At 42.0% G+C, this 13,584-nt stretch overlaps 1 protein-coding gene across 10 annotated transcripts in view; it reads right to left on the reverse strand.

The window, feature by feature from the left end:
* Positions 1-13,584, reverse strand: part of LOC137423290 (uncharacterized) — a 272,768-nt gene that overhangs the window by 70,434 nt on the left and 188,750 nt on the right. For all 10 annotated transcript variants that reach the window (XM_078774377.1, XM_068110266.2, XM_078774379.1 and 7 more), the window contains 2 exons: positions 521-643; positions 285-352 (listed from right to left, as the gene is read on the reverse strand). In XM_078774377.1, coding sequence (XP_078630503.1) covers positions 285-352; positions 521-643 — 191 coding nt within the window. The remainder of the gene's footprint in view (positions 1-284; positions 353-520; positions 644-13,584) is intronic.

Consider the following 13,584-nt stretch of genomic DNA (forward strand, 5'->3'; position numbering starts at 1 on the left):
TGGAGATGTGTACATGATTCCAGGTTTGTGTTTTGCATTTTTTGTTCCTGTTCTTTAACTGCTTTGACATCTGTGCATCAATCAAAGCTTAATTAGATCTACATCATTGTAGGATGCAGATATGTACAAAGCTTCAGCTTCGGGCACCTCAGCATGAAGTTATCGTAACGACAGACGAAAGAGCATGTGACTAAGACAGAGAGACATTGCGAATAAAGGGTGTCGCTTATATATGAATGCTCTCAATTAAAAAGTACACATGTACATAAAGGTACAGTACTCACGTTACGTCAGCTAACTCAACCACCTTTGCATCATACATATTCCTGAGCTCTTCCTCCCTGGATGCTGCCTGAAAGACAAGGACACCATTCAGTTGAGCTTGGACTTTAACATATAGCATCAGTTTACACGATGGGCAATAATATGCATCCTCATATTACAATAACAAATAATTAAAGTATGACATCACTAGGTGATTTTAACTGGTATTAAAAAGGACAAGTCACAGTCTCCTTACCTCTGCACGAATATGATGCAAGTTGGTTTCCATTTGAGCCTGCGTGTAACAACACACATCCATGATGGCTCCTGCTACCTGTGGTCCAGATCTCATTGCGGTCCCAATGCGTGCCCGCTCAGTCTGTGCAAAACAATACCGATCAGTTGTTTTACCAAAAAAAAAAAAGCATTTGAATCGAGGAAGTCCATCAATTCGTTTTTAAAATGCTAACTTAGTCAGTTGATTGAAAAAGGTAACTTTGCTAGTGATTGGCAAAACCAACAAAACTACCTTACTGTCGTTAAACACTGCAAGCTGTGCATGAACTGAAAGTGGAATGGCCAACTTTATGCCATCATTGCATCATTTTGAAGCAAGGTTTATCAGCATTGCAATGGCAACTTGATGCTGGTGCATCCAGCTGTTCTTTCTGACAGAACATTATGAAGCCGTAGGAAAATACAGATTCACAAGCTGAGGGATCAACCACGTTATTACCTAACAACAAGAAATTGCGTTCACATGGCAGCTTGTGACAACGATTTTAGCAAACAATAAAACTGGCTCCAAAATCTTATTAAAAATATATCTTCAATAGATAATAGGCAGTGTGATTTACAGTCAGCAGTCTGCAGCCGATAAAAGTAGGAAGCGAGTGACATCCCATCGCTGATGGGAAAGACAAGATGGGAAACCCGACCAAGAACCAAGTTTACAAATCACAAAGCTGCAGTTTCTCCAAAATTCTCTGTTTCCTGAAAACAACCATTGCAGACCAATTGCGTCATCTGGTATGAACTTCAGTTTTTACTGTGACCTGATAATCTGTAAAGACTCATTTAAATCGAATCGAATTGAATCGAATCGAATCAAATATATATATATATATATATATATATATATATATATATATATATATTGGGTGATTAGTACCTTATATATGATTAGATTGTTTTTAGATTAGTTAGCTAATCTTAGCTAATTAGTTAGCTAATTATATATATATATATATATATATATATATATATATATATATATATATAAATATATATATATATATATATATATATATATATATATATATATATATATATATATATATATATATATATATATATATATATATACATACATACATACAGTGAAACCTTGACTTACGAGTGCACCAACTTACGAGTTTTCCGAGATACGAGCCGTCGCTCGGGCGGTTTTTTGCTTTGAGATGCGAGCCGAGATCTGAGTTACGAGCTTACGCCACCCGCCACCAGGTGGGTTCCGGTCACGTGGTTATCTTGCCGTGCAAGCATCTCTGCCGTATATCGCTGCTGCTTTGTTTTCGCATGTTGGTTATTTTGGAAAATTTCTTAGTTTTAACCATGGGTCCTAAGAAATTGAGTGCCAAGGGCAGTACTGAGAAGAAGAAGAGGATGATGTGCTTGGATATAAAACACGTAATCGTCGAAAAACATGAGCGAGGTGTGCGTGTTGTCGACTTGGCGTGGCAGTACGATCGTAGTACTTCTACGATATGTACGATTTTGAAGCAGAAGGAGTCGATAAAGGCTATAACGCCAGCCAAGGGCGTTACGATTATTTCAAAGCTCCGGACCTCTGTCCATGAAGAGATGGAGAAGTTGTTGTTTGTGTGGTTGACGGAGAAGCAGCTCGCAGGAGATACCGTGACCGAGAGCATCATCTGTGAGAAGGCCCGAGACATTTACGGGGATTTGGTGCAGCAGACGGCGGGAACATCAACGGACGAGGCATCGGAAGTCATTCAAAGCCAGTCGGGGATGGTTTGATAATTTTAAGAAGAGGACCGGCATTCACTCCGTCGTCAGGCATGGTGAGGCAGCAAGCTCGGATGTGAAGGCAGCTGAAGATTTTATTATAACTTTTGCCGAACTGATAGAAGCTGAAGGATACATCCCCCAGCAAATCTTCAACTGTGACGAGACAGGGCTCTTCTGGAAAAAGATGCCGAGGAGGACGTATATAACGGCAGAGGAGAAGAGCATGTCAGGCCACAACTTGTTCAGAGTGCCGGCGATAGCTCGCCTTCTCTTTGTGGAAGACACGGTGATTTTTTTTTTTTTTGTATACAAGATCGAGGCTCGTGAAAGAGCTAACATTAATCACACAAAAAGACAAACCGACACACAAAACACAAAAAACAAGGGGAGCGGCAGACAATATGGGGAGAGAGGGGGAAGGACACAAACACAACATTTGAGAGCAGGGACATCGGGAGGACTTGGGGGGAGGTGGGAGAGGAATAAAACATATGAACACTGCAAGGACTCTGGGGTGAATTACCGGGGGTAGAAAATATCAAGGTTTTCGATGGGTCATTGATGAGGTCATTTCGATGAGGTCATTGATGAAGACCAAAAATAGCACAGGGCCCAGAACACTACACAGATCCTTAACATCCAACAACTAATGGGACGCAAACGGGGCGCCCAGTTTAGCGGTACACACATTGATGAATCACCCTGCCTGTGATTCACCCATGACAGGTTATAGCTGGGTCGGGATTCAAACCCAGGCTGGACAGTTTAGAGTCAAGTGTGCGTACCTCCAGTCCAGGCCATCCTGCCAACTTGTATGCTGCATACAGGTGAAATATAAAGCGCGAGATATTTTTATATATACTGTATATTTAAAAAAAAATTGGTGTGGTTTTTGGCGGGCTGGAACGGATTAATAGCATTTCAATGCATTTTAATGGGGAAATTTAATTTGAGAAACGAGCAAATTGAGTTACGAGCTCGGTCACAGAACGAATTAAACTCGTAAGTCAAGGTTTCACTGTATATATAAGGCTAACCCCCACTCTAGCAGGGAAAATGGCCTTAAAATGCATGTTGTTGTTCTTGTGTATATATACAGACTTGGCATTTGGGCAATTCCATGACGTTATGGAGTGACACTTTGAGTCATTTTTGTGAACTTTGATTGCTCCAGCACAGCGATAAAGCCACTAGTACCTACTCTCTATATATCGTATTGTAAAGGAAGAATTGCACTTTACAGAGATATTAATGGAGTTCCTGTAAGTTGGACCATTGTCAAGTAATTAACATTCAAAAACTGTGTTACGGAGTGACACTGTCTTTTGTCATTTATTAAACAATAACAACATTTATTGAAAACTCTGCTCTCACAATAGTTATAAAATTGTAATGAAATACTGGGAAGATACACTAATAGTTGTACCTTCAGTACAGGGGTTTCAAAATTCCAGACTTGACCTAATTACTCTGAAATAATTACAATAGTCCCGTTACGGAGTGACGAAATATCCCGTTACGGAGTGACGAGTCAATTTTGAGATTTCTCCCAAAGCAACAAATAATTTCTAGATTACGCCAGACTTTCATTCTGAACCCAGCTGACTTGTGCTGGCGTTTCAACATCTAACACTGTAGAAAATAATAAAAATCAAAATCTGAACTGAGAAAATATACAATAAACATATACAAAAGTCAAGAAATAGACTAAAGAAATTGAAAACAATTTACGAGTGGATGACCAGAAACAAAACAAAGTTTGGAATTAATCAGTTGGCCACATCACAAAACTTCACATGACTGCCCTGCAAAAGGTTCCCTTTCCCAAAGGACATTCAGCAAATACATAATGATTGCGATGGTCGAGGGATGGCTGAAGAAGGAATCTGACGACTTGGTTGGAATCAATCCGGGATTTATCTTCCACCTCTGGGAATGTATATTCCAAGTCAGATAGGCCCGCTTTTCGCAAAAATGATACTTCCAAACAACCATCATCTACTATCTGAGTCACCTGGCCAACAAACAACTTCTTAGATTTTTTTGTGACATACTGCACAGTCACAAAGTCACCAGGGTGCACTTGGGGTTGACTGTCTGACCTGGGGCGCTCAGCAGATGCTGGACTAGCAGTATTTGGACATTCCAAGGATGATACATGGCACTCGGGGTGAAGACTCACCAATTCAAATTCTTCCGCTGTTGAGTACATAGAGGCGCTCACAACATATTTCCTCACAGGTTTCACACAGTGTGTTTGGTGTGTATTCGGAAGCGACTTCACTAACTGCCAGCGCTCGTCCAATTGCGACTGGCACTTCTGAATGTCTCCTGCTGCGATGAAGAAAACTTCGATCTTTTTGCACTGTGCCGCTGCTACGTGGAAGAAGTATTCTGCATCAGATACAGGATCCCCAGCCAGATTTACCAACCAAACTCTCCTCTTTACCCCACCTCCTATCCCATCAACAGCGCCCTTACCGTGAGATGTGGCAAAGAAATTCCAGGATAATTGAATCATGAACAATTCTTGAAGGAATGTTAGATTGGAAAACAAGAATTTCTGTTTAAATTGACTGGCTGCCCCATCTGAAAAAAAGTCAATCGCCATAATCCTGGGGTGGCGTGATATCAGTGTGGTGATGATATTGGACAGGAAGGTATGAACAGCATATTTGCCATGCTGGAGGTCATCGCTAACAATAACGAAAGACTCGTAACATTAACATCAATCCAGGCGCACACTGTGAATAGAGTGACTTGGACGTGGCTCCAATGAGCACTCTGGATTTCATTCTGTTCTATCGCAGCATAGTTCTCTGCAAAATCGACCTGGACGACAATGCGATCACCATTAACTGCCTTCCTTCTATCTTCAAAGAAGTAGCTCTGCTTCCTCTTGATGAATGAGTGCAAGCTGAAGCATGGAAGTTGTTTGCAATACCTCATGCAGGGCATCCTGAACAGTCCCATCTTTAGCTACTTTTGTGGCCCGCTGCTCAATTGTCTCCCACTGAAACCACTTCAGTGGCAGGTTAGCTGTTTAGTCGTCGACAGAATACACTGTGGCAAACTTGGTATGGCATTCCTGACATTTTCCTGTCATGCAGTTGTCCGAATCCTGATCACATACAATGCTTCCAAGGAATTCACGAAAGTTGGTCGAAAGTCCAGGTACATGAGATGACAAGGCCTCCAATAAGAGGCGCATGTTTTCATGATATCTGCAGAGGCAGACATTGTGCGGAAACTTTGAATTGAGGCATACATTGGCTGGACGAAGTGCTGCGAATTTGGAGTAGCCGATCTTGATGTTTGGATATTTCTCACAAAACAAACTGTATGCCTCTCGTATTGTCATCATTAGGAAACTCTTTTGAACCTTGTCCTTCCGTTTCCCAGACTTAATGACCACAAAGTCTTTCTTCCCTGGCGACATCCATGAAATATCAGGACTCAGTGTTTTTGCCCTTCGCCCGACATCTCCGCTGACGTGCACGTTCACTTTCCCTTGCCTTCGCAACATTAGCAGCACGCGCCTCTCTCTTGCGTTTCGCATCCAGCTCCCTGCATTTTTCCTTGTGCCTGTCTCGAAAACGCTTTTGTCGCTCGGCAGCAGTCAATGGCATCCTGTCTGTAATATGAATGCATCGACAAATTATCCATTTGAATTGCACCGTACCCTTCTACGAATCATCTAAAAGATCATGAAATGTTTTAGGCCACAAAAACTGACAGTAGAGGTTGTAAGCGGCTTCACTCAGCTTGTCCACTGCAAAGTTGGCGGTCCGCGGTGGCTTGTCTAGTTTTCCTCTTACGATGCGTATCCGCAGGTGACAACAGAGGTGTAGTTTGTACTCACCGATTGCTGGATGTAAACCGATTTCAAAACCGCTCAAGATGACCACGCGTAACCTTGAAACTTGTCATACGGAAGTAAAATCTGGCACGCAATGAATTCTGGGACAGCTACTCTGTCGCCACCTTTTTTCAGGCTGAGTTATCAATTGTTTGACAGAATGAGTCACTCCGTAACGTTACAGAGTGACAAGTTTTCTTTTTAATTTATTTTTTGTAGATTTTAAAAAAATATATAATTATACTGTACAATGATTGGGTGGTATAAGTTCTTAATGACCCTGGATTTATTTGGTTTTTCATCCACCAGTTGAAGAGAAAAGTAAACAAATGTCAAATTTTCGTTATGGAGTGACACGTCACGGAGTGACATCTGACTCCTAATTTGAGTGTTAATTAAGCATAGAAGGCCAACTCATATTTTTTTTCAATTGGGTTTGAAATAATCTTCATACAGGTATCTTCTGATGGATAGCATTTGTTGACTTCATGCCAATGAATTGAGAGACTAATGAATTAATAGTTCTTTGCATTATCGAGGGCCAATTTTACTGTGCTTTTCAGTAGAATGACTTCATTAATTGCAACGAGTGATGTAAGCCAACAGAGCAAGCTAACTCGGTGATCTTGACATTATCTGAAAGTACATTTTTTCAGCTTTCATTTGGTACATAACATGAACTTTTTCAGTCAAACTTAAAATTTGACCTCTGCGGACCGTTTCTCGTGGAATTGGCCATTTAATATGGAATATTTTTTTTCTTCTTGACTTGGGTTTACTTTCTTAACTCAGTATATCAATCTGGGTGAGTTTCTTTTACACTTTGGTAATTTATTTGTTAAAAGAACCATGTCACTGATTGTCTGTCGCAGCAAGAAGTCAACAACAGGATTATATCACAGGTGGCGTGGCAAAATGTACGGACAGGTGCATTTGACGATTGGCTCCACAGTCGGGTATACAAGGGTTGTTGCGTTCTGTATTAGTGGAAAACAACTGCTGCACGTCTCCAAAAGTTATTGCCGCTTCCTCTGGAGATGGTCCGTCAACTCGACAATGCTGTTTGTCATGGAGTGGTGGCTTTACGAAATTACGGCATGAAACAGCATGCTATAGCTCGGCAGTATGGCATCACTCAAGGTCAGGTGTCAAAGATCCTGAAACGAAATGCTCAGAGGGGTGTCCCTACTCCAATATCGAGGCCAGGACGTCCCCGCAGAACCACATGGAGGGATGATCGCCAGCTGCACCGGTTAGTCCGCAATGGCCGTACCAAGTCAGCTAATCGGCTTAGGGCTGAGTGGCAGCAACTGACAAATGTGCCTGTATCCAGAAGGCTAGTCAACCAACGACTGGTTCAAGCAGGCTATCGTGCCAGGCGTCCCTTGAGAAAGCCACGCCTGACCAGTCAACACCGCCAGCGCCAATTGCAGTGGGCCAGAGAGCACCGTCAATGGCAGTCAGGACACTGGAATCACGTGATCTTCAGTGACGAGTCTAGATTTCTGGTCTATCGTCAAGTTGGCCGCGTCCGAGTGCGCAGACAAGTGAATGAAGCCTACAACAAAGATTGTATAGTGCCAAGAGTCCAAGCTGGAGGTGGTGGGGTGACAGTTTGGGCTGCTTTTCATGCAGGGGGCAAAACTGACCTGGTTGTTCTGAATGGAAACCTGAACCAGTTCAAGTACAGGGCCATTCTGGAAGAAACATTGCTTCCATTTGCTAGTGCAGCCTTTCGAGGAAACTTTGTCTTCCAAGATGACAATGCACGGCCTCATCGTGCTCGCATGATCCAACACTTTCTTGCTGACCGTGGTGTAGAGCATATGGAGTGGCCTGCCATGTCCCCGGATATGAATCCGATAGAGAACTTGTGGGCAGAATTAACGCGTCAAATCGACCACTTGGACCAGCAGCCGACCTCTGTGCGTGAATTGCAGCAGGCTATTTGTCACTGCATGGCAAGCGATTCCTGTCCAAACCTTGGCAAATCTCGTGAACAGCATGCCTCAACGTGTACGTGCTCTCCTGAATGCTCGTGGGGGTTACACGAAGCACTGAACTGTAATTTTACTGTCCGTAATCCCAGTCGTAATTTAACTTTTGTTTTTGTTAAAAATTTTTTTGGCTAATGTGCAAAATAAAGAGATACTTCTGGAAAACGTACAGAAGTTTAACATAGTACTGTCCATGAATTGAGTTCGATATTGGTTTACATCACTTTCAAGGATCAATTTATTTGTTTCGAAATGTCAAATGTGGTTTTTGTTTCTTTTAAAGGTCACATTAACAAAATCTACAATAATTTCAACATAATTCCAATGAACTTTTGGTTCTAAGACATCTTGAAAAGTAAGTTCACCCCCACAAAAAAAATATTCCATATTAAATGCCAAGTCTGTATATACATACATACATACATACATACATACATACATACATACATACATACATACACATATATATATATATATATATATATATATATATATATATATATATATATATATATATATATATATATATATATATATACATACATACATACATACATATATATATATACATACATACATACATATATATATATATATGCATACATATATATATTTATAAATATATATATATATATATATATATATATATATATATACAGGGTGACCCCAAAAAAAACTCCCACATTTCGAAAGGCTGTAGCACTGGCAGTAGTGAGGCTGGAGGGGCGGGGCTAGGGTCTGCTGGTAGCCCAACCCCAACCGTCCTCAGTCACCAACATGGCGTGGTCGGGAGCACACCGTGCGTTCGCTGTCGAAGCGTTCTTCACAAACAACCGTTCCGTGATCGCCGTGCAGAGGGCCTTTCGAAGACGTTTCAGTATTCCACGGAACCAAAACGTCCCAGATCGGAAACCATCTTGCAGTGGGTTGAGAATTTCAGGGCAACAGGCTCAGCTTTAAAAAGAAAATCACCTGGTCGACCGAGGATAGCTCGTACGCCTGAGAATATTGAAGCATTGAGGCAATCTGTTGTGCAGTCTCCGAGACGTTCTGCGCGAAGCATGCTTTAGCTGTAGGGATATCCCGGGAAACTGCAAGGAGAATCTTACACAAAGACCTCCACTTCCATCCATACAAAATGACGGTTGTGCAAGAACTCAATGCGAGAGACTGGATAAGCCGCAGGGAGTTATGCGAGAACATTCTGCAACGTGTTCCGGAAGATGCTGTTCTCTTGTGCAGTGACGAAGCTCATTTTCATTTGAGTGGCTCTGCAAACAAACAAAATTTTCGCTATTGCTCTGAAGACAACCCTCACATGCTACACGAAAGACCGTTGCACTCCGATCGAGTGACTGTGGTGCGCTGTTGCCGATGTTGGCATCGTGGGTCCTTATTTCTTTGAAGAGGGTGGCGTAACTGTTACCGTAACTTCTGACCGTTACATTGATATGCTCGAAAACTTTCCAAGGCCACAACTCGAACACCTTGAGCTTGAAGAACTCGATGTGTGGTTTCAGCAAGATGGAGCTCCACTTCCATCCATACAAAATGACGGTTGTGCAAGAACTCAAACAGCATACATACACATACATACACATATGTACATACATACACAGCTCGAAGATCATTGCACGTGCTGAGGGAAATGTTTCCGGATCGGGTGATCTCGTTGCGTGGCGATGTTGGGTGGCGGCCTGTTCCCCTGACCTCGCCCCTTGTGATTTTTTTCTGTGGGGCAACCTTAAATCACGAGTGTATACTCATCGACCCCAAACTCTTGAAGCCCTTAAGGATGCTATTCAGCAGGAGATAGCCGCTGTTCCACCCGACATGACCCGTCGAGCCATGGCAGCCTTCAGAAATCGCCTCCAAGCGTGTATAGACAATGATGGCCACCATTTGGAGGATGTCATCTTTAAATGATGACATTGAAGGAGCAGCGCTCCTGCTTGAGACGGACGAAGTGACGGACAAGACACAAACTCGTCCGAGAAGATGTTTATTGTATAATTATCTCGGGAACTCTGAAAGCCCATTTATCGGGTTCGCATATATATATCCAAACCAAAAGGCATACATCAGAACCAAAGCCCCGCCTCTCAGGCGAGGCACGCTTTGGTGGTCATGTGACCGACAGGTGCAAAGGATTATAACCTCGGCGCCGCGGTTTGGCCGCCGGTTACGTCACCGGCTTGGGCCAGGAGATTCTGTTGCTGGTCTCGAGCTTTGGGGGACCCATGGGTCGCTACAACATGATGTCATGATGAATAAAAACTGTATTGAATGAAGTTTCATGTGTGCAAATAAAATCTTGATTATCTTTAACCATTTTTTTTTCATTTACCTTTGAAATGTGGGAGGTTTTTTTTGGGTCACCCTGTATGTGTATATATATATTTGGGTGTTCAGAAAAAAAAAATTTGATATGCTGAAATTCTGAAATTCTGAAAAAAAAATTCTGAAATTTGATATGCATAGGTGCTCAAACCATGAGGAAAAAGGTAATAAACAACTGGAAAAAATTTCAAGTCAATCCATTATAATTAAGTGACAGCTCAACAGACCCAAAGTTTTGAATGAGCTAACGTATATATTATAATATATATATACGTTGTAACGCTTATGTATTAGTATACACTATACATTATACAATGTATTGCATATTATATATGTTATTATGCAAGAATTTGATATTTGTATAAAAATAAAGTTTCTCTTTTTCCCTTTTTTGCAGTAATCAACCAATGATGAGTGCAGCAGTTGCAGCAGGTTATCAAGCAAGGGATTCTCTCAGCATTTGGTTGCTGGGAGAAATGATTCCGGCACTTTACCCACCAATCGTCAAGTATTATGTCGTCTGTTCTTTGATTTGAAGATCAACAAACTGGATGTTCCAAGAAGCTGTTCAAATGTCATTGATGACGTACTTCAGTTTTGGCATATGGCTAACATTCCCACAAAGCACAAACCAAATGCAATTGCAAAACTTAAAGCTTTCTATCAGGAGTATGTCCTTCTTAGGAAAAACAAGGCACAGCGAACGGAGAGGCAGGGTCAATTGGAGACTGATTTTAGCCATAAACTGAATCAGCTATTTGATCTATCACATGCTAATTCTGAACGGTTTATCAAAATTCCACAGGATTTTGAGTTCCTTCAAGATCAACAAGGACCCAGGAAGATGATAATGACCGGAGAAGACTTGCAGTTCAAAAAGCGAGAAGAGAAACGACAGAAACGACAAGGTGAAGAGATGATGCGCATTGAAAAAGAACAGGAAGCAAAAAAACAGATGGTGATGAACCCTAATGAAGTGCTGGATGATTCATCACAATCAACAGGTGAAGAATCTGCAAATGATGATGAGCCTGTGGAGATTAACAAATATTTCTCAAAACAAATCGATACGCCTGAAACATCAGGAGCAACAACTCCAATGACTATGAAGTTGGACAAACGTTGCATCGTAGAAGACCCTTTAATTGCAGCAAGTTTGGATAGAACTGGAACTACACCACGTGAAGCAATGCACATCATTGGTCCTGCACTGAAAGCTGCTGGGGTCCCTGTAAGCAGACTGACACTGTCAACAACTTCACTTTATGAAGCTCGAAGGACAGTCCGCAAGTCAATTGGAGAAACTATTCAGGAAAACTTTTCGCCTGATACGCCTCTTGTTGTACATTTTGATGGCAAGCTGATGCCAGACAATGATGGTACAATGGCTGATCATTTGCCTGTTGTTGTATCTGGAAAAGACGTAGAAAAGCTTCTTGGCATTCCAAAACTTCAATCTGGTACTGGAATCCTGATGGGAGAAGCAGTCATTAAGTTCATCAATGAATGGGATGGTGTGTCTGAATGGCTTGCTGGATTATGTTTTGACACAAGCACAAATACAGGACTCCATATGGGTGCAATCACAATCATTCAAAATGCCTTAAACAAACGCCTACTGTTTTTGGCTTGTCGGCATCACATATTTGAAATCATTGCTTCAGCTGTATTTGACACATTCTTTGTTGCATCTGGACCACAAATTGGCATTTTCGGTCGCTTTAAGAAGCATTGGACTTCCATTGACACAAGCAAGTTTGCATCACTTGCCACAAGCCTTGATGGCAGTGAGAAGGTTTGGTTCGAAAACAATCGCGACTCTGCAATAACTTTTCTTCGCAGTCAACTAATGGACAAACAGCCAAGAGATGACTATTTGGAATTCATTAGACTGGCTCTCATCACACTTGGAGATAATGTGGAAGGACATGTAAAGTTCAGCCCACTTGGAGCATACCATCGTGCACGCTGGATGGCTAAAGGCATATACTGCCTGAAGATATCCTGTTTTCACGACCAGTTTCAGCTATCTGCACATGAATTCCAGTCACTAAGACGTATTTGTCTCTTCACAGTCACCTTGTATGTAAAAGCATGGTTCACTGCAAATGATACTTGCAATGCACCTTCCAATGACTTACACCTTCTTCAGGCTATGGAAGACTACTCTGAAGTCGATCAAAAAGTTGCCAAGACGGCTCTGTCAAAATTGGGAGTCATCTATGGTATTTGAGTGAAGATTTGGTTGGCTTAGTTCTCTTCTCTGACAAAATTGCAGTGGAGGTGAAAAAGGATGTGGTAATCTCCTTAGAAAAGCCTGAGATGAAAGAAGATGTGAGAAGAGTTCATGTTCCTGCCAGTCACGCATTCAAAGGGAGGCAGCTAGCTGAGTTTGTGACAAGAAGGTCTCTCAATCTCTTCTGTGCTCTGAAGTTGTCAAAGGAGTTCCTTAAAAGCGATCCTGAAACATGGAGCTCGAATCAAGACTATATTCTTGCCCAATAAAAAGTTTCTGCACTACGTGTGGTCAATGATTGTGCTGAACGTGCCGTAAAGTTGGCTACAGATTTCAACCTTGCCCTCACTCATGATGAAGAACAGCGTCAGCTCATCTTCCAAGTGGTAGAACAACACAGGAAATTAATAATAATAATAATAATTCATTTATTTTGTATAGCGCTTTTCATGAAGCCCAAAGGCGCTTTGACAGAGTGCAAAACATAATGCATAACAAAACATGAAAACAACAATTGCAAAAAGACAAGAATCAATAGGGAAATATTTAAAGCAAAAGGAGGGAGAAGGAGAAGTGATAGTCAGGGGTTAAATGCTGTGGGGTGAATGTTGAATGCAGTGCTGAACAGGTGGGTCTTGAGTGAGGTTTTGAATGTGGTGAGTGAGGAGGAGTCTCTGATGGTGTGAGGTAGTGAGTTCCAGAGGGTGGGAGCAGCGATGGAGAAGGCCCTGTCCCCCCAGGATCTGAATTTGGTCCGGATGGGGGGGGGGGGGGGGGGGGGGGGTCAGGAGGTTGGTACCAGCAGAGCGGAGGTTGCGGGTGGGAGTGTGTCTGGAGAGGAGGTCAGTCAGGTAGGA

The sequence above is a fragment of the Myxine glutinosa genome, chromosome 3 (assembly GCF_964187855.1).
Source record: "Myxine glutinosa chromosome 3, kmMyxGlut1.1, whole genome shotgun sequence".
Lineage (NCBI taxonomy): Eukaryota > Metazoa > Chordata > Myxini > Myxiniformes > Myxinidae > Myxine > Myxine glutinosa.